Source organism: Homalodisca vitripennis, chromosome 3 (genome assembly GCF_021130785.1).
Source record: "Homalodisca vitripennis isolate AUS2020 chromosome 3, UT_GWSS_2.1, whole genome shotgun sequence".
NCBI classification, from domain to species: Eukaryota; Metazoa; Arthropoda; class Insecta; order Hemiptera; family Cicadellidae; genus Homalodisca; species Homalodisca vitripennis.
The window spans coordinates 61,230,677-61,253,632 of record NC_060209.1 but is presented as its reverse complement, the minus strand read 5'-3'; the positions used below and the strand labels follow the sequence as shown (position 1 = coordinate 61,253,632).

The following is a 22,956-nucleotide window of genomic DNA, read 5'->3' as shown; positions in this document are numbered from 1 at the left end:
TGTTGGCTCTTTCATCGGCACTGCATAGTGTCATCCCACTGTAGCCTATGCTAGTGTGATGTGTGATTGTTATCCTCATACTTGAGATTTGTGCTCGGGACTTGCATCCTGTGCAGTGACAACGCCTGGATTTTTTGCAGTTTACTTCTTTCTGTTCGTTATTTTTGAATGTATTAATACCTCCCCCACCTGACGAAGAGGATAGATTCCAATCCTCAAAATATTGTGTTATACCTTTTATAACCTATAATGATGGCAAATCTCCGAAATCCTGATATCCTTTCAAACTTTCCATCGTCAATAACAAACTTTAAACAAAGGACATACTCAATCTTACGCCTTAAATTTCAACACCTGAAGAAGTGAGAAATACCAGTACTTGAGAGTCATATTTCAGTTTACAACATGTAATGGTCACAAATATCTGAAATCTGATTAATCTCTGTTATTTGTCTGACCTATAGCAGAGTCTACTGAAAATATAGAGCCTTAGGGATGGACCTAGCAAGCCATTATCTTGGCTCAGCCTTCTATTTCAGTCTGTCACCTAAATCGCATCGCTAAAATACTACATACCAGGTGACCACTAACAAGTAGTAAATGCAACAAAAATCTGTGTTTTTGTTTTATTACTCTAGTTCTATTAATCTAATACTTAAAAAATGAACTTGTACCTGTACTCCGTCAGCGAAGGCGATAAGAGCCACCCTGTCAGGGTCCGAGGGGGGTGGAGCGAGCGGGGCGCTGGTTTGTGGTGAGGGGTGGGGGCGACACACCAACACCAGACACACGGACAACACGATCACACTGACACTGGCTATAGTAATCATGGACATCAGCAGTGAAGTGTTCAGCTTTATATAGTCACTCCATGTTCCGGGATTCACTGTAAGATAAAGTAAGGTTCAAGTAGAAAACAGTACATATATTGTTTCAGATCACTTTAATAAATGATGTGTCCTCCACTTTTACTTTGAAGTGAAATCAACAATCAACATCAACTTTTCAAATCCATAAAAATACAATGTGATGCTGCTACATATTGATGTTATAAAAAACCGCAATAAACCAATACTGTACTTATTAGATATTGCTTATTTCTATTTTTAAATGTTGAATTAGACTCTTCAATTGATTTAATTTACATAATATAATATTAGATATTTATATTTAACCCTTAGTGTCAGACATTTCTTTAAACACTATTCAAAAGTTCCAAGGGTATTTGTAGAGTTGTTATCCAAAAATGTTGTACCATTTTTAGCAATTTGGAAACAGTTATTAAAAAATGTCATAAATATGTTATTTATTACTTTTTACATTTTTTGTTTTGTTCTGTGCAAAAATATGTGTGTATTAATACTGTATATACTCAAAGACTTATAAAATATTTCAATAATAAAAATTCAATCCACCTTGCTTTTTTTATTTTTAGCTTTGTTTACTCAAGGATGTTCTCAAAAAATCTAACACCCCATAAAAAAGACTTTTCCCTGAGTTTTCCATGAATTTCTCCATATTGTTAAAACTCCCCGACTATTCCTGGTTTGCCCGATTTTCCCAATCGCTTGACACCCTGTTAACCCATTGCAGATCATTTTGTTTGGCCGCATGTGTCTCAGCGAGTGTGAATTAAATTACGTGTCGGTGATAGAACCACCCAGTATTTGTATTATTATTTATAGTATAATTATTAACACCAATTAATGAGCACAACTGACACTGTAAAATTTTAAACTAGCTGCTGTTGCAAATATAGCTGAGGGAAACAATAGATCAGCAATGCTACATCGAGGAAAGTAAATTCAGGTGATTCTTCAATTTCTACATACAACTGCAATCTCAAACGTGTTTGAGAAAACTAAAGAAAGGCTGCTGTTAAAAACGTTAAGTAGACAAGTAATGGTACCCGTGCTTTCTACAAGACATTATTAGAAGAATTAGGAGGGAAAATTAAAAGCAGATGCTGAACTCGTCACCGCCATCGTTAGGTACAGCTACTGCATGACTTAATATTTCATCAGTGATCCACAAAGGGTTAATAACAATCAACCTATAACTTCTTGCAGTTTCAAAAAAGAAGATATCACATGATTACCAACATTTACTCCTAAAAACACAGTATAAACCAAACTGTACCACAAACCTTTTTCCTCATTCCTTAAACATTTAATTAAATTGCGTACATATAATAATAGAGTAAATTAATAAAAGAGATTATACTGTTCTTAAAAAGAAAATATTTTTTGCATTTTCAGCTATAACCTTGAAATCAAAGTTTTTAACAGTAGTCTTTTAGGTGGAATCTAGTCTTAAGGTCAAACAACAGTTTCTTGAGTGGCAACCCTTTGTTAATCATTTGAAAACACCAGTAATATACAGGTCTATTCAGACTCTTGGAACATCTATTTCAGGTATAATGGATTTTTTCAATATGATGATCTCAAATAAATAATGGTAAGTACTCACTGTAGAGATGTGACGGAGGGTGACAGACAGGCAGTATGTCGGGGTTCCAGCAACCGTCGGGCTGGCAGGTGAACACCGCGTCTCCGACCAGCTGATAGTCAGAGTCACACGTGTAGGCCACCTGAGAGCCCAGCGAGTACACGTTTGACTGCATACCCACTCGTAGTACTGTAGCGTGAGCAATGTTCAGGGGGAACATGCAGGTGTCCACACTCACTGTCACCCACAAATGTAATTTACATCAAGATATTTCACTTAAGTTACAAGTAAACTAAGCAGGTTATTAAACTAAATAAACAACCTCACAAGCCTTCAACATGAGGGGTTTCAGGGTTCTGATGAATTTCTGCTGTGATTTTACATGAAATGTCCCATTACAGTACCGAGAAATCCAGTGACTTTAGTTTGAATTATTTCATGAAGCTCACAGCTTCATTGGAGAAAAGACATTTCAATCATTGTATGACTTTAATCAACATGATTTTTGTTTTATTCACCTGTTTATTGAATCCAAAATTGACGGGACTATTCTCAGACCATATGGCGGAAGTAGCCATATTAAACTGTTCTAGAGACATTCCCAAGAAAACCAAAGAAATTAGGAGAAATTTCAGTAAAAACTCCATTGATTATTTTAAGACTAACCTGGAGAACCAAAACTAGGAAAGTATTTTATTCAGTGAAGATGTTAATATGACCTGTAATACGTTCTATAGCATAATTCAGACTAATCTGAATATTGCCTACCCTTACACAAAAACCTACAGGAAACCAAATGCAAAAAAGAAGTTCTGGGATAATGAGTGCACAAACCTGAAGAGTGCTTATATCAAGCATTAGGACGTGAACTCCTCTCAGGCCTAACTGAAGACAAAAGAATCACAGCTGAAAGGAAAAAAGAATATGACCTTAAACTAAAATCTCTATGAAAGCAACAAAATGCTAACCATATAAAAAAGCAGACAATAAGACAAAAGCAATCTGACAAGTAGTTAATTCAGAAAAAAATCCACAGCTAATCCTAAAAATCCTCTTCAACTTCATGTAAATGGAACCATCGTTAATGATCCAGTAGAATAAGCTGATATTTCAACAGTTTCTTCACCTCAACAGCAGAAAAGACACTTCAAGACAACAACATCAATCTCAACATTATCAACCACCATACAACATCAATACCAGTGAACAGATTCCAGTTTCGATCAATAACTGAAAAGGATGTACTTAAAGCAATAGACACTGAAACCTAAATCATTGACAGGGATAGATAACATATCTGCCAAGCTTACAAAAATCTTTAAAAAAAAACTTACTGCTCCACTAACAAATATAATCAATAAATCATTACAACAAGGAGTTTTCCCAGCTCAATTTAAAATTGCTAAAGTATATCCGAAGTACAAAAAGGGACCAGCTATGGAAACAAATAGTTACCGACCTACTTCTCTTGAAAAGATCGTCTTGGAACAGGTTCTACGCTACCTTGAGCAACATAACCTGCTTACTCATCAACAGCATGGATTCTTAAAAAGGCAGATCAACTGCAACTGCTCTAGTACAACTTGAAGAGCACATCATAGACAAACTAAAAGAGAGCTGTGTTGTTACTAGTCTGTTTTTAGACTTCAGTAAAGCTTTTGACTGCTTCAAACACAGCTGTTTTAGTTGAAAAACTGAAAGCACTAGTTATAGTAGGAGAATCAGCAAAGTGGTTCCATAACTATTTGAGTGGTAGAAAACAGTTCATAGAGCTGCAGCACACAACCAATAACATAACACAAAAAGTACAATCAAAGCCACTCCATGTAAAACAAGGAGAACCACAAGGATCAGTGCTAAGACCAGTATTATTCCTTCTACTGATAATGACTACCAATTCATCTACGAGGTATCCGTCAAACAATAATGTATGCAGATGACACTGTCATTAGAACCGCGGGAAAAAATAAAGAGCAAACATTAATTAACACAGACAGAGCCTTTACTGCTACTAAAGAATACTGTGTTCCTGATCACTCGGTTGTTAACAAAGACAAAACTGTCCAAGTAGTCATTAAAACCAAAGGCAAGGATGTAGATGTAGAAATAAGTGGTATTGACCTTAAAACTAATACAAAGTACCTTGGCATTGTAATTTTGACTCCAATCTATCTTGGAAGCCATATGTAGACCAGCTGTGCAGGAAACTCTGTTCGGGAACCTATCTTCTGTGTAGACTCAATCAAAGTATGTACTCCAGAGGTAACAAGAACTGCCTACTTCGCCTTTTTTGAGTCTCGCATAAGATATGGCATAGCATCATGGGATGGAACAACTTCTGCAAATTTAGAAAGAGTCCTCATACAACAAAAGCGTGCTGTTACATGTCATGCGAGTCTTGGATACAGAGAAAGCTGCCAAACAGCATTTACCAAACTTAAAATTCTAACAGTGACGGCACTGTATGTCCTAAAACTTCATCACTTAAGTCTGTTCATCAAACAACCAACATATGCTGGAGCGAAGTTGTTCAACCTGCTGCCAGAAGAACTGAAGAACAAACCTGCACAACAACTAAAGAAGCGACTGACTGACTGGCTGATAAAGAAACACTTTTACTCAATGGATGAGTACACGAAAAAAGAAAATATTTTAAATAATTAACCATTATTGTAACCACATGACGCATTACTAAGATTATGTAAATAAAGAACTTGTCTATTGTCTACTGAATACAATTCTCATCAGCAGAGACTAAACATCATAAGACTTTACTGTATTAACAGTGCTTCAACTAGGTATGAACCGGAAAACTTAGATGATAGTCATAATAATGGCTGCGTAAACCTAAGCACTAAGTCAACAACAGTAGGCAGAGTATTTATGGAGTTAGTGTCATCTTATCAGAGCATTGGGAATGTAAGTTGCCAGAATAGTGATATTAATTACTCATCTGAAAGTCATAATAGATAATTATTTAAAATGTTTAAATATGGTACCTAATACAGATCTCTGGTACTCCTCTAGTTATTTTGAGATCTAATATTGTGTGATATGTAGGTTCTTTTCAGATTCGTTAGAAATAGACTAATATATAATTCAGAAGGATATATTTTCATTTGTCTTTCTCTACCTTTATTTGGAATCAAGAGGTGTTTTTAGGCTGTATACTTACCACAGTTAGCAAAACGGCCCTGCCAGTTGCCATCGATACAGCGCAGCAGGCTCGGGACACAAGGAAACGTCTGGTCACGGTATCCAGAAGCACATGACACCTGCAGTGTAGTACCAGACAAAGCTGAGTTTGCACTCTGCAGACCCCGCACTGCCGTCACCACCACATGTGGACCAAGAGGTGGTGGTGCACATGAAATACCCTCCTCTATACAAAAAAATTTGAAGTGTTTTCATTAATTGCTCAATTTATACAAAATTTTAAAAGATGACAAACACAAAAACCAATAACAACACAAAAAGTACAATCAAAGCCACTCCATGTAAAACAAGGAGAACCACAAGGATCAGTGCTGAGACCAGTATTATTCCTTCTACTGATTAATGACTACCAACTCATCTACGAGGTACCAGTCAAACAATAATGTATGCAGATGACACTGTCATTACAACCGCAGAAACCGCTGGGGTTTTGGTTGTATGGCAGTTTTTTGTCTTTAATAAATAATCAAATTTTCTTCATAACTTGAGAAATTACATATTAGATCAGTAAGCACCAAAACAGTCAAATGATATTTGAGACGATGATATTTGCCATATCATTGCAAACTACCAGTCACCCACTGAGATGTGGCTATAGTCATATACTATTTGACTATAACAATTAGGTTTTTAACACTTTAAGTGTCGCAGCGCCATTAATTTTGACTGTATGAAAAGTGCATAAAGTGCCGGTGTCACTAATTTTGATGTTTGGTATTTCAATAATATTTTATATAGTACAAGGATTTTTGGCCAAATAACCAGATAGCTATATTCAGTAGGTTCCAAACTATCGATAAATACGAGTTTTATGGTGTTTCCCTAATCCCTACTCATAATATAGTAACTTTAGTTGTGTACAAGCAAAAATTGTGAGTTTTCAGTGTAAATATAGGCCTAATAGGGTTATTTTGGTTTCAACAAAGTTGCTGACACCCACAAAAGAAATGGAAGCAGGTTTTTGTCTCAATTTCTCAATTTATATTTTTGTGTTATCTTGATATTTTATTTCATGTATTGTAAAAACTACACTATTACAGTACTATGTAGCCTAATTTTTAAACTCTGACAAATAAAGTACAATTTATATACAGTAGAGTCCCGCCAATCCGAACTAATTGGGACCGAACCTTGTTCGGATTGACGGGAAATTCGGACTAGGCGGATTTTTGTTAAATAGTACCATTTATCAACTTTCAAGTGCAATTTACGTGGTTTTAAAACAATTAAATGCATACAATAATCAAATGCAATAAACAATAGTAAGTACGTATTAAACGTAATAATAATATTACAGCTTCCTGTCTTTGTAACGGTAAACATCGCGTGGTCGAAACTGAGTGCCATTGTTTGTGCGTAATGAATCTAGTAGAAGCCACCTGTCTGTGGTCGGGCGGGGCGAGTTGGTCGGTTGACCTTGAAACAGTGTGGCGCGCAAAACTATTGGACTGCCACTACCTCACCCCTATCCCCGTCCACCACCCACCCCGGTGACGAGTGGCGAGACGACAGTTTAGTGCAATCTTCCATACGCGCAGCACGTGCTCTTACTGTGTATTCTGTAGTTTGTGGTTTGCAGTTTTTGTTTGTTCTTTGCTCTGCTCTGTGCGTATATCCGATATCATTATGGCTAGTAAACGTAAACACAACTCGTGTACGTTAAAAGAAAAACTCGAAGTTCTCAAAAGACTAGACAATGGTGAAAGTGCTACTCAACTTTCAATTGAATTTGGTGTCGGTAAAGCGACGATCAGTGACTGGAAAAAGAAGCGGGCAAAAATCGAACAATTTTGCTCTGTTACAAGTGAAAACACTCTAGAAAAACGTCAAAACTACTACTGTGTCATCGTATGACAAACTCGATGAAGCACTTTACTTGTGGTTTTCTCAAGAGAGACAAAAAGGCATTCCCATTACCGGCCCTCTTATTAAAGAAAAGGCGCTTCTACTAAACATCCTTATGGGAGGCGATCCGTCATTTTCGGCTAGTTGCGGTTTTTTAGATCGGTGGAAAAAAAGGCACGGTATCAGGCAACTGACTGTAACTGGCGAAAAGATGTCTGCAGACAGCAACGCAGCCGCAGAGTATCTTCAGGAGTTCAAAGAAATTACATCCTCCTACTCACCCCAGCAAGTGTACAACGCTGATGAAACGGGGCTAAATTTCAAAGCGTTGCCAACAAAGAGCCTAGCTTCAAGAGAAGAAAAGTCCGCTCCAGGATTTAAAATGGATAAGCAACGACTAACCGTATTAGCATGCAGCAACGCTTCCGCCACCAATAAGATACCTTTGATGGTTATCGGTAAATCCAAAAAACCTCGATGTTTTTAAAAACATGAATATGAAACGCTCTGCCGGTTTACTATAAAAACCAAAAGAAAGCTTGGATGGATTGTGCTTTGTTTCACAAGAATGGTTTGAGAAACAATTTGTGCCCAACGTGAGAGCCTACAATGAAGAAAATGGACTGCCTGATAGAGCGTTGTTACTCATAGATAACGCTCCGTCCCCATCCGGATGACTTAGAGCTGGTTATTTGTGATATAAAAGCCATTTTTCTACCACCGAACGTTACTTCGATCATACAACCAATGGACCAAGGAGTTCTACAAGCGTTGAAGCAAAAATTATCGGAAAAAAGCTGCTCCGAAGCCTGCTTGAGGAAAATGAAGACCTCACAATTCTCCAAAAAGCTTAAGAAAATTCACGATCAAAGATGTAATTTTCTGGGTGGCAGAGGCTTGGAGAACACAAGCGTAGGAGCTCTGCAGAAAATCTTGGAAAAATCTTTGGCCTGATCTGCAGTTTGTTGAAGAGGTTGTTCCACCGGTAAATGAATGCGAACTTCTTCCTCTTGTAAAAAAAATACCGGGATGCGAAAATGTAGAGAAGGGAGTGTGTTGATGAGTGGACGGCTGTAGATGACAAAGGCTTCGAGGAGTACACAGACGAAGACATCGTGGCACAGGTGCAAGGAGTCCCAGCTGATGACTCATGTAGCAGTGAGGATGAGGGAGACGCCCAACACTACCGATATTGTTCCACACAGCGCAGCTGCAAGTGCCTTTGACCTCGCTCTACGCTACGTCGAGCAAACATGCCGCTGCTACTCCCAATGACGTAATGTTCATTCGGCGTTGGCGAAAACATTGCATCGTTCAGTCGTTTTAGTGTGTTGCGTCAAAAGAAGATCACTGACTTTAGGTCTTAAGAAAGTGTTGGGTTTTGCAGTGTTTTGTTTTACGTTTTTATCCCTTATTTGTGTCCAAGTTAAAGTACAAATTATTTTGCTAAGCCTTGCGTAGGGGTTTGTACATTATAAATACAGTACAGTACAGTACTATGTTTCATTTATTAACAGTATAAATTCCGTACAATACGTTCCATATCCGTATCATCTAAACGTTTCAAATGTAATTTCAGTTTCTATATGTCAGTAAGTAAATGCTTTGAGAAAATAAAACTTACGTTTTACTATAATAACTGGTTTTAATTTATTTTCCTGCCTTTTTAGCAATTTTATATTTTCTCCTAGCCGTGTTCGGATTAGGCGGATTTTCGGATTGGCGGGGTTCGGATCGGCGGGACTCTACTGTATTGTCAATTCTATGTTTCGTTTTTATTGGCCTTTATTATTATATTGAGAAAAAATCTTAAAAATACTGTATACATTCAAATTAGGTATAAACATAACCTTTTATAAAAAAAAAGTAAAAAACGTGTTTGGTAAAAACTGAAATTTTTATATTTTTTAAAAGGAAATTTTGTTTGTATCGATATGTCTCATTCTTTCATTTAATTAGAAAAAAACCATAACAAAATTATTAAAATCTATTGAATAGTTATTTTACAACAGCTTTTTTCCCAAAAGCTTGCAAAAATCAGCCCAGCCTTTACGCATATGACTTGGGAAAAAAGGGGTTAATCATAACAGTTTTTAACTCATTATCATTAAAGTTGATAGAAACAAAGAACACACCTTGAATAAGCCGAAGACATTGAGGAAGTATGTGAGACCATTGTCCTGTTGAAAGACACTGCACTGACTGAACTCCCTGTGCAAAGACAAACATTAGATTAAGTATAATGCATCTCGTAAACTTCTCTCAAATATGAATGAGACCTTTCATTCCAAGGCTCAAATATTATACAGGGTGACTGATATGAGTATGCCAGTTGTTATACTTGAAAACTATTAGAGGTATTATAAAAAGTTAAATAGACACTACCCTGGGTATTTTTTTATAAACAATTTGGTGGTTTTTTAAATTTTTGTAAGTGACTGGCACACTTACATCAATCACCCTGTATATTGCAAGGAGAGAATATGTGCTGTGTTGTTGCTGTGAGCAGCTTTGCTCATCGGTACAGTCAAATCCACAGCAAAAGTTACACCGTCAGTTTTAAAGTTGTCTACTCCAGTGTCAATTTAGATAGATTGTTTTTCCACGATTTAATATGAAATATTACCTTGCGCTCAATTTTAGAACCAACCTATAATTTCATAAATGGTGAAAATATAGAAAAAATATTAATAGCAGACCTTGTTCTAAATATCTACTAATTTCCTTGATTCGTACGAATTTTTTTGTAATGTGTTTGAAAATTGGTTAAAGTTTAAATAACTTTGAGCTTTGTACAGCCTGTTTTGTTGAAAAGTTAAAGGATGAGATAATTCAGTCCAGAAGCTTGTGCCTCAACATTCTCTGCTATTACTATTCCAACCCACGTAACCATCAGTTATTACCACAGTTTGATGTGATTCTCTCATCTTTTGATTTTCTTTTTCCTATATAAAAAATACTAACAATGAAATAAATCAGGGTTCTGATAACGTGAAAGAGGCCCAAAACCTTGTAAACTCTGACAATCAAGAAGGAATTTAAACTTGTTTCACATAAATATTTAATATTATTGATCAAAAATATTCCTGGACTATACCAGTCGCAACACTGAAATCTGAAGATAATGGTGAAGACACCAAGCATGTCTAGCAGGAGAAATGTGTAATTCTCAATTCCACTTAGTACAATACAGAAACTTTTAGTAACTCCCTCATAATGAGTTGCAAAATCTCAAATGCAACCGCTACCATGACCATGACTATACAGGAGGCCAAAATAGTGCTACAGTAGTAAGTGTTACGCCTATCCCCTCACAACTTTACTTTGGACAACTCTTTTGTGCTTTTTTTCATTCCTCATTTACACCAAACAAATAAAATTTAAAAGATCAATTGCATTTATATCACATCAGATTTAATATTATAAACTTAGATATATTAATACAGAGGAAGATATCTGAAACTGGAAAAGATCCAAATCATCCAACCGTATTAACAGAGCTGAGAATAAATCAAAGGCAATCTGAAAAATAGTAAACAGTGAAAGGAAGAGTACAGAACAAGGCAGAGAGCAGCTGACACTGAAGATAAATGGATATGACACAACTAATCCATATCAAATCGCTAAAAATCTCAATAAATTCTTCAACAAAGTTGTTCAGCAAACTTTGGCCATCAATAATTAACACAAAAAAGGTATACGTCTCACACACCCCATATAACAAATTGTAGGCTCAGTCAGCTTCACAATGAAGCCACTACAGAAGAAGTACAAGTTATTATTAAAAGCATGAAATCCAAAACCTCAGCAGGGCTTGATGAAGTATAGTAAAAGTTAAAAATGCCAGTGAAGATTTCACACCCTCCCTTGTTAGCATCATAAATAAGTCACTATCATTGGGACTCTTTCCATCAGCCTTGAAAGTTGCAAAAGTATATCTTAATCATAAAAGTAACTGCCAAAGGACACCTAGCAACTATAGACCAATTCCAAAATAATAGAAAGTTGTACAGAAGAGACTTGCTAATTAATAGTCAACATTGATTTGTGAAAGGCAGATCCACAACAACTGCAGTTACTGAACTGGCAAAATTAATTTGCGATCAATTGGAAGTGGGAAAGTTGGTAATTGGCATAATGCTTAACTTCAACAAGGCCTTTGATTGTCTGGGACACAACCTTATCCTACAAAAGCTTCTTTTATCAGTGGCTCTGCTTACAAGTGGTTTTAAAAGCTATTTTTAAGAACATACCCAAGTGGTGGAGATAAGGTATCATAATGTATCATAATAAAAGAACAATACAAAACGTCAGATCCAAACCGTTTCCTGTAAGCAGACTAGTGCCACAAGGATCAGTTTTAGGTGCTGTTCTGTTTATTTTATTTAATAATGACATGCATTATCTTCTAATTACCTATAGCTCTACTTTAATGTATGCTGACGATACTAATCTTCTACTGCTTACTAAAGAACTAGCAATTGACTCATACACAGCACTAAGTATGGTGTACCAGTACTGCCACTAAAACGACCTATGACACAAGACCAAAGAACTGGCATTGGTAGAAGATGAGATGAAATTGCAGCTTTTCCAGAGGTTGACATGCAAACCAAGAAGAGACCAACAGTCACTAACCTACAAGAGATTTCTGATTCAGAAGAAAGTAATAAGAACTCTTAAAGGTCTATGACCCAAGGACAGCTGTTGTGAAGACTTCAAGGATTATCGCATCTGACAGTTGTGGTCCTCTAGATTCAGGAACTGATTATGTTTGCCGATAGTTATAAATTGTCTCGATAGTCGTGAACAGATGTACACCAATACAACACACGCCATGCTGACAACTACATCTGCCAGCATACGTTTTATCACTGTATGGGAGGAAGCCGTCATACATGGGAAACTTACTTTATAACCTGCTGCCAATCGAGATAAAGACTCAGAAGGGGAAGAACTTGAAGATTGCTCTGAAAAAGTGACTGGTTACCAGGCTGTTTCACACACTGGAAGAATATCTATATAGGAAACATGACCATCTTAGACATCAAGACAGTAACTTATATTTGGTGAATTTGTAACTTTTATTTTTGACACCAATACATCTTTCTATAAAAATTGTAAATAGGTTACGACTTTGACTTTAACTTTGACCTAATTATCCTTAGTCGGAGTCAGAACATTTTATTGACGTAAATAAACGTTATATAAGCAAATAGTCAAAGGCAATTTAGTCCTTTCACATAACATCATAATGAACAAAACAACATTTCGGTAAATTTTTGTAACTTTAATTAATATTCCAAAAAGGTACCAGATAAATATCTTTATGGCCGTCGAGTTCATGGACACTGGTTCACGGACACTGTAAAACAACTTCTCAGCGAGGAAAATCTTTACTTTCTTCCAGAAAGTTTTTATCAGCAACTCAATCTTTGAGCAAGTAGGAAGAGTTAAATATGATTACAAAGTTGAAAAAATGTGTTTTTTTAAAGAATGTTGTTTTTGGGGTGGAATGCAATGTTATAACGAGAACAAAGTGAATAGACAGAAGAAACTTTGTCACAGTAAAAAAAAAAAAACCAATTCTATTTTTTATCATTAATTCATAAATATGAATTTTGGGAAATATAAGTATAATAGGTCTCTAACAAGTAAAGCATGCCCTGCAATTCAACAAAATGGCTTTTTATAAAACCACATTCTAAGAAGCAGTAAAAAATAGTAGATACTAATCAGTCTGCTACAGCGTAAGTACTTAAAACTATATGATGGCATTTATGCCTAATTTGAGCCTTTAGATCAGCCATGTCAGATTAAACAAGGTTGTTAGTCTCTGATCAGACACAGATATAGCATGCATTCACATACCTGCAGCTGGAAGCCTATCTCACAACTGAAGTGAAGATGAGTACCCACAGGATATTGGTTTGCTTCTGTGTAAGGATCAAAATGACCGTTTATCACTGGATTAGGCTTAGCGCATCCATCAGGCTCTGTAATTGGTTAAGACTATTAATTAACAAAGACCATGATCATATATATCTATAGTTTACCATACATCCAGACAAAAATTTTTAAAAGCATAGTTACAAAAGTAAATCATGATTTTGCTTTCTCAATAAGTGTGCACATACATTTCTTTCTTACTTGTGATATGTGTGTTGTAAAGAATGTGTAAAGTGTCTGGAAACAACTTAATATTTTTTAAACCAATACAGATAAAATTTAAACTTTGCAGAGTGGCCATATTAACTACTTCTTTATGCAATAACTATCACAAGCCTAAATTGGGGGAAAGCCTGTGGGGACTGTTATAGAAATCTTAAATGAAAGCCTAGGCCATAATGCATACAATTTTAAAGAAACTTATTATTAAAACAAAATGCTGCAAACCATACTTCAAATGCTTTTTCATCACAAAACAGCAGCTACTGAAATAAGATAAATATTAAATGTTTAAACAGCTCCCATTTTGTATAGGATAAATGTTTTAAGAATCAATCCATCTTAAAATACTACTGACACTATTGAATTAAATAAAAGTATTGAAACTTTGAATGTTGAGTTTTGGTTTTATAAGAATATATGGGTGTTATCCTAAATATTCCTCTTAATGAAACTAAACATACTTCATGACCAACATTACCAAGGACAGTAAACTGCCAGTACAACATCATACACTGAATATATAGTTTACTCATACATGAAATGGAATAGCAGACTGATATGTACACCTTTTTATAAAAATTCGATGGATTTACCATCAAAATACTGTTATATCATAAGGTAATTAAAGGGTATAAAATGTTCTGAAAAGTCACTCAATAGTACTAAATTTAAGTATTCAAGTAACACAAAATTGCTTTCACTATATTTATTATACTTACACAGTCTTATAATAAAAATTTTGAGAATCTTCCCTTTCCCTTACTTATTCAAAATTAGAATCTAGTTTAAAGCTGTAGAAAAAGTCACACATATATAACAAGAGACTCACTACAGATGGGATCCACCCCAGTCCAGTGGCCTTTGTGGCAGGCCCTGTATTTCGATGAAGGGACCAGATGATAGCCCTCGATGCATTGGTATTCTACCACGATCCCTTCTGCGTAAAGCTCTTCTTCTTTATAACCTTCCACACGTAGTTCTCCATTGACCAGCATGGGCAGTTGAGGGCATCCTGTCACTGGTTCTGTAAACAGTGCCATAATTTCAAAAGACGTGGTGAACAAGCTATTACAAAAAACCAGGCTGTGACGTATCCAGGATATGAGTTTGCGCAGCCCAAATTGATCATCTCGTATTTTATGTAGGATGGCAGGAGGTCATATCACTCTCATCTTTTTAATAGTACATATTAATAAAAAATATTTTGTAAATATTGATAAAAAGAAGCCACAAAAACTTCTGATTAATGTGAAAGAATATCAATCCGTTTTAAAAAAAAAAAAAAAAAAAAAAAAAAAAAAAAAAAAAACTGGCTTGCCTGGAGAGCTCTATATATGCTTTTTGCACCTATAAACGCGTTATCTGTTTCAGTCAGCTGTTATTAGTAATATTTGTTTCTGGTTGTTTATTATTTTCTTTTTTATTGTTTTCATTTAGTATTGTAGCAAGCTATTGTAGTTTTAGGTTATTCTTTTAGTTTGTATAGTTATTATTTTAGTTTTTACATTATTTTGTGCCTGAATTATTAGAGACCATGGCAAATCCAGATGATCTGTATTTTGATAATTTTTTATGATAAAATGTCATTTTCACATAAAAAATTTATTTTCACAATTTTTAGCATTTTATTTAAAAACAAAATGGGTAAGGGGAAATTTTTTAATATGTTTTTATCTAAATGACCAGTAGTTCATAAAGTAGCTCACAATTTAAAGGATAACGCATGTAACTTAACCAAGCAGGCAAATATTTGTCTAATTTTATTTCTATACATCTCTATGATATTCATATTAATAAATTTACAACAAAATGAAAGAGGGTTCTGACAGAATAATAAATCTAAATTAGGACTACCCTGGCTGAAAGTCATACAATGTATATTTTCAGAGTTGTGATCAAAATACAAATACAAATACAAAAGTGTTATTTGTATATATGTCTCTTGTATTTTTTTATGTATTATGTGTTGTATGTTATTATGTAAGTATTGTATATGTATTATTATTTGTATAGTATCTTAAAATATAGTAGGAGATAGCATACCCTAATCCAGATTATATCACAGCATGGTATAATGTAAGCAAAACATTTTGCACACAAATATTGTGCAAAAATAACATCTAACAATAAAGTTGGTTCTTAAGTTTTTTAACACAAGCTTCACAATTAGAATTTTAATATGCTACATAACATTTTTATTAAAGATAATTCCTTTTGGATAGTAAAAACTTTAAATTTTGTCTTTTCATTTTGAGTCAGATAATATTTATCCAACTAAAACTTAAAAATAGAAATTACATAATTATTGTACTAAGACGATTATAAGATCTGTCTGCAGTTTCCTTTGAATTAAGGAATTGCAATGTCTTCTGCAAATACTCTTATCTTTCCTTTCCATGGAATTTGAACCGGCACCTACAGGACACTGTGAACAATCCAGCTATTATCACTGAAGTAGTTACCAATTTGTACAGTACTGTTTATTGTATATCTGATGCATAACCAGAAATCAATCAAAAGACAACATTATCCAACTGTTTTTATGCCAGCTACATGTTTCTATCTAGAACAGGTAAGGTGGTGAGGCAGCTGTACAACGTCATTTTTCTCATTTTTCCAAAAAATGGCTTATATATTGGATAGATTGGCTAATAGGCTGTGTTGGAAAATTCAGTTTCATGTCTGCCACAAATCCGGTATTTCTTAACAAACATTGCCGCAAAATATTCTTAGGACTTCTTAGACCAATTTTTCAATGGTCTATCAATAGACTGTTAGTTCTAGAATTTTCATAATACTTTTATATGTTTGGCTAGTTTGTGGTTGTCCAGAATAAGGTTTGTCGTCAAGTGGCATGTCAACGTGTTCAATAAAACAATAAAATCAGTTCCTCCAACTTTTCAAAAATTTTAGTACACTTAAAGCATGGAGATTTGTACTCACCCTAGCCATCAGTGGTCACAAACATACCTTGAATGCATTGTGGTTTGGGTTCATTTTCCAACTGAACACTATTGCACAATATTGTAGCTTTTCCAATCAGCGTAAATCCAGGTAAACAAGAAAAATGTAGCTCATGCTGAGTACTAGTCTCAACTAACGTTATGTTGCCATTCTCTAAGTCACCAAAGTCCAAACATCCAAAATCATATACTGGAACAAAAGAACACAATAAAATTTACTCAGTGGCCTACCATTCAATGTGTTCGATCGTCATGGAACTAATAACTAAAGAGGTTCCACAGGGCATGGTATTGGACCCAGTTTTATTTTTATTATACATAAACAACCTTCCACGTGCTTTATCGAAAGCGTCATCCATTTTCTTTGCTGACGACACTACACTAACAGTTACAAAGATAATTATGTTTCAGTTACAGAATGAATCTTGTAAACAAATCTTCAAAAAATATGAAATTTTAGCACTGCCTTGCATTTACATTTATGAAATGCTATCATTTCATAGATCAAATATTATTAATTCTACTCACATTAACCAAGTCACTTATCATTACTGGCTAAGACATATCAATTTATTATCCAATCCTTCATTTAACATTGTACGAACAGGAAGCATTTTATTCTTCGTTCAGATTATATAATAAACTCCCTGTTTTTGTGTGTTTTTCTGGTTATCAAGTGCAGACAATCTTAACCTTAATTTTTGGTGAGAAAATATAAAATAAAACAACTTATTTATCATCAAAAATTTTAGATATCCAAAAAACTATATTTAAAAGCGAAGTATTCATTAGGATTTAAGGGTAGACTTTAATAAGCAGCCTACACTCGTTATTCAATTGCTATTATCGAATGATTCGATTGTTTTTGTCCGAAGGAATAATTCGATATTACAACTGATTTAACTTAGCATATGATTTCAACTTATTAGTTATAGTAATTTTAATGTAAACAAAAAACAGCAAGAAGTAACTAATATTTGTAAACTTGAAAATAACGATGAATATGAGGAAAATATGTGAGATATACCTCACTAGTGACTTTTTAAGTGGCTTCAACATCTGGATTTGGCTCCTGGTAACCCATGGGGAGAATTCTTTCCTCCATTTCACAAAAGCAGTTACTCGTTGATATCAAGCTGGGCAAGTTGTAATATTGTAAGGTTTCTTTGATATTTAAGTCTAGGCCATAGTTGGTTTTGTTGTTTTGTAATGTTATTGTTAAATTTATGTTTTTACAATTGTAATGTACGAGATTCTTCTTGTTACTGTTATTTATAACTCTTATTGTATGTGATTTTTACATATCGAAGTGGGATAGTATGTAGAATCTTTCGATAACAGCAATCAAATAGCGAGTGTAGGCCGCTTATTAAAGTCTCCCCAGATTTAGATAGAAAATGGACCAATAAAGAATTCAAGATAGATTCAAAATTGTCGCTATTTTCTTTCAACTGATGCTGTTGCCTTCTGAACTCTCATAAATAAGATTTGCAATGATGTCTCACTGTCTCCCTATGTCTCTTATTTCTCAATTTAGCACTGCCCCACATTCTCTCGAACAACAAAACTGCTCTTTATTGGCAGAATTTTTGCTGAGGTGGCGTTAATACGTTAAGACTAGCCTATATAAAGTACCAAATAATACAAAATCAAAATGTCAAACCGAATAACGTTACAAGTATTTAAAGTTATAGTAGTTATAGTTTAGCTATGTTTTTATATCTAGAAAACTAATAATGGTACTTTGGTATTATCCAGAAGCCATTATATTTTTAAACTGTTTCTCGGTATTAACTTTTTGCTGCGGCCTGGCGTTAATACGTATCTTTAATATAATAAGAAGTAAGTTTTACAAGTTTCTTTTTGTATATACATATATAGTTATTAACTCATTATTAAATTATTACGGTTTACAATAGTTATAAAAAAAATTGCTGAACTATATCATAATAGGAAATACCTAAAGGTAATTTGGTTTGTCATTTTGGTTTAGAATAGAATAGAATAGAATAGAAATAGAATAGAAACATTTTTTATTTCCAAAAACATATACACATATATATTACATTTATTTATATTTTAAGTATAGTAGTTGGACAATATTATTTATATAATTTAAGTATTTATTACATATTAATATATATTCTAAATGGAAATTAGCCTACATGGGCAAGCAGCCTGTGCGTAGGCTAGAGTTGTACTAAAATGTGTATGTTATCTAGATGTCGAAAAAAAAAGTGTTATTGTTACGTGTCGGTGTGTTTTAAGGCATAACATGTAGAAATGTAGTTGTGTGATGAAGGAGATAAGAGATATTGTATTAGACAAAAAGAATTAAGACCACATACGATATGACGAGCGCCGGGGGATGAGGAGGGGTCAAGGTCAGGTTGGTCCCCAGTCTGAGTGAATGAAAGTCTCGGATCCTTGGACTCCAATTTGTAACAATAGTTCTGTGACATTATATTTAAATTTTGTAATACTACCTGATTCAAATAAATTTAAATGCTGAAATTTGTTACATATGTTTCTAAATATAATATGTGAAATATAGTAAGAATTGGTTTTTGAAAAGGATTTATCTAATCTAATTATATTAATACCAACATGTTCTGAATATCTTGTTTGGTAAGAGTGCACAATTTCTGGTAATATTGTATTAGCATTTTTGTAAATGTGAATTAGTACATTTTTTTATATATAACTGTCGTAGTGAAAGTAGGGAGGATTCCTGAAAGAGAGACTCAGTTGGATAACACACATTTTTCCTCAACCCTGCCTTTAGTATACTCTTTTGCGTAATGAAAAGAGGTTCGAGAAGCGTTTTACACACACCGCCCCACGCAATGTTACCGAAGGAAAGAAGTGACTGAACGTAAGCATAATACGCTAATTTTATCTCGTTTCCATCTAAAATTTCACTTAGTTTCCTAAATGCATAAATATACTTTCTAATTTTGTTAAGGACATAATCAACGTGCTCAGACCATTTTAAGCAAGAGTCAAAACAACTCCTAGGTATTTATAGCGTTTTACGAGCTCTATTTCTTTGCACCCACATGTCGAATTGGAGTAACTACCGCACTGATGAATTATTAGATCTGTCAAATTATATTCTGTACTAGAATGCAAAGAAATAGGCATAAATTTTGTTTTGGAAATATTCAATGGGGTACGGTTCAATAAGCGGACCCGGTTTTTATATCGAAGAATATAATCATCGATACCTAATATTCGCATATCGAATCATAGACTATCAATCGATATAAAAGTAATAACAATCATATGTTTAAATTAAAATGTGAATTTAATGATAACAAATAATAAATGAACATAACCAAAATCAGGGAAACTCATAACTTTAACTAAATGAAACAGAACGAAAACGTTTTTTACTAAAGTTGTGTCCACCATTACCTTCTTTTTTTTGCATCTGAAGACGACCATGTTAGCTCCTCTGACAGTTACATTTGTTACCTTTCCACAAAATATCACATAATGGATTCTTAGGTACTAACCCAACATCCTGAAGCCATAAAAAACATATTTTATCGTCTTTTAAAGCAATTTCGTGAAGCTTCCTAAGATTGACGGCCATTTTAATACACAATGTTACGTGAAATTTAAAATATTACCTTAATTGTATTATTTGAAAGTGTTTACAGCTGTTCATATAGATTATTTAAGTTGTTAAAAATAATTCATCAGTAGCCTATAAATTGATTATATCGATGGTTATGATTAAGTAATATCGTTTGCCAATTTCGATATAAAAAACCGGGTCCGCTTATTGGACCCTACCCATTCAATGAAAGAATATTTTGGTCAAACCATTTTTTTAACGTCTTTAAGTCACTCATTGCATTTAGTTTAACATCTCGCCAGTTTTTTCCTGAAATGATAATCAAACTGTCGTCGGCAAACAAATAAAGCTTCCCAAATAAATTAATTCTGGAAATATTATTGATATAAATCAAAAATAAAACTGGTCCTAACGTACTGCCCTGGATTACCCCGTAATCGACAGTTTGTTCATCACTATTATGTCCACAGATTGAAACCACTTGACGCCTTTCTTTGAAATAACTACTAAACCAAGCCAAAGCAGTGCCGCGGACGCCTATAGCTACTAATTTGTCCAATAAAATACTGCGATCAATTGAGTCGAACGCTTTTTTCAGGTCTAAGAATATGAGCATGCATCTATTGTTTTTAGATAGATTGGTATTTAAATCTTTATTTATGTCAAATAAAGCATCATTTATACATTTGTCCCACCTAAATTCATACTGATTTTCACTTAAAATGTTATTGTTTTCCAAATAAGATACTAGCTGACCTTTAACTATTCGTTCTAGTACTTTAGAGAACACGCTAAGCAAAGAGATTGGACGGAAGTTGCTTTTATCTGTATAGTCGTTAGATTTGTATATGGGAATTATTTTTGCCAATTTAAATTTATCAGGGAAAATTCCTGTTGAAATACTAGTATTAATTAAATGTGTCAAAGGCTTTAAGATAAAGTGAATATTATTTGTAAGAAGGTTAGCCGATACCCCATCCAGTCCCGGGGCAGACCCTTTCCTAAGTGCAGTCACCTGTCGTAGTACATCTTGTTCCGAAACAGTACACAGTGTGAAGTGCGTGTCCAGTGTGTAGTCAGAGTCCCTCACTACTAGCTCCCCTCCTGTGTCTATCTCTGTTGCCAGGTTACTTCCAACAGCGGAAAAAAATTTATTAAAATCATTGGAAACTTTTTTTAAGAGCATTGGATACATGATGGCTCCTGGAAGATGCTTTGTAATGGGAAACGAGTCCTTGGTGTTGACTCTTCCAGCTAACTCATTTATAATACCCCAAAATAATTTTGGATCCCTTTTTGTCTCATTTAATTTTGTTCTATAATATTCTCGCTTTGCAAATTTTACAGAGTTGGTTAAGTGTTGTCTAAGATCAATGTATTGTTTTTTCAATTCACGGTTAAATGGTTGCCTTTTCAAAATTTTGCTCATTTTATCCCGTTTACGTATCAGGTTTATTAAATCAGTAGAAATCCAGGGCTTAAGCTTTTTCTTTCGGGTGGTCACATTTTTTATTTCTTTTTTTGCTTGTGAAATTGAATTATTTATAATAGCATAGTTTGTTTGGTAGTTTAGATTTAATCAGAAATATTAATGATTCAATAGTCTTAATGCCCATTTTATCATACTGCAGCCAGTTAGTCCAAAGTAAGCACCTACCCACATATGGAAGTCAAAGTTTATAACTAGTAATTTGTTTACCCTAAATAACATCTATAAACAACATAAGAGCATTAGCATTATTTCTTTCTTAAACAAAAGTAATAATGATTATTAATTTAAAATTTTGTTAACAGCTTTTCATAGCTTACCTTCAGTTGTGTTTAGCAATTGTCCTGGATCATCAGTTAAACAATAAGTTAATGATATATTATTAATGTAAAACTGAATAACAATAAAAATTGAAATTTTGGTCCATAAACACTGAATGAAAGTGACTAAAGCCATTATTTTACTAAATTATCATTCTTGAGATTATTACTTGGTTTTTGAAGAAACTGTAGGATAGAGTCTCCATTTTTTAGTTCACAAGTAAGTCACTGATAAAATAACTGTGTCCGAATATTGAATCATACATAAATAATTAAATAATATTGTATTACAAACAATATGTTTAACATCAATATGTGTAAGTCTCTTTTAACAACCATTACATTATAGAATAAACAGAATTGTTCACATCCTTTCTTACTTTACTACTAACTAGCAGCTTAGCCTTCTGCTTCTGCTTTCTGCTTAAGTTTTGTAATCATATTTTGACATTTATCAGCTGAGATAAAACTATAAGGACTGAAACAAAGAGGAAACAAATAATGCAATTTGTTCAGTGCTTTTTATATTGTATGCATGTTGACGTTAGTACAATAACACTAACAAATAATAAAGACAGTATCTTCAATAAAACTTGCAGAATTATTGGACTGAATTAAAATCACCAATATGTATGCAATCATCGAGTATGGCATTTGCATGTTCGATTATCATATTTACTTACTTTACAAAGTAGAAGAACGCCAGACCATGCGTTGTAACAAGCTTCACTGAAGTTGCATTAAAATTTTCAAATCCGTAGCTCATTTCATTCTTCATATTTCCTACAAAAAGTAAGATGGGAAGACAGTCATAGAAAAAAGAAGTTAATACGAAAACAACGCATCATGGAACTCGATATTGAAGAAATTAAGTTTCATGCAAAATTTTAAGTCTACATGTGGAATCTTTTTAAACACATA

General features: G+C 34.0%; 1 protein-coding gene across 1 annotated transcript in view; it reads right to left on the bottom strand.

Annotated features, from left to right (window-relative positions):
• LOC124356990 (complement receptor type 2-like) overlaps positions 1-22,458 on the bottom strand; it is a 32,604-nt gene extending 10,146 nt beyond the window's left edge. The window contains exons 1-8 of the mRNA XM_046808345.1: positions 22,036-22,458; positions 16,651-16,833; positions 14,510-14,704; positions 13,381-13,505; positions 9,645-9,720; positions 5,624-5,830; positions 2,470-2,685; positions 675-886 (exon numbers count right to left, since the gene is read on the bottom strand). Of these exons, the coding sequence (XP_046664301.1) occupies positions 675-886; positions 2,470-2,685; positions 5,624-5,830; positions 9,645-9,720; positions 13,381-13,505; positions 14,510-14,704; positions 16,651-16,833; positions 22,036-22,171 (1,350 nt within the window). The 5' untranslated portion in view covers positions 22,172-22,458. The remainder of the gene's footprint in view (positions 1-674; positions 887-2,469; positions 2,686-5,623; positions 5,831-9,644; positions 9,721-13,380; positions 13,506-14,509; positions 14,705-16,650; positions 16,834-22,035) is intronic.
• Positions 22,459-22,956: the final 498 nt, after the last annotated feature.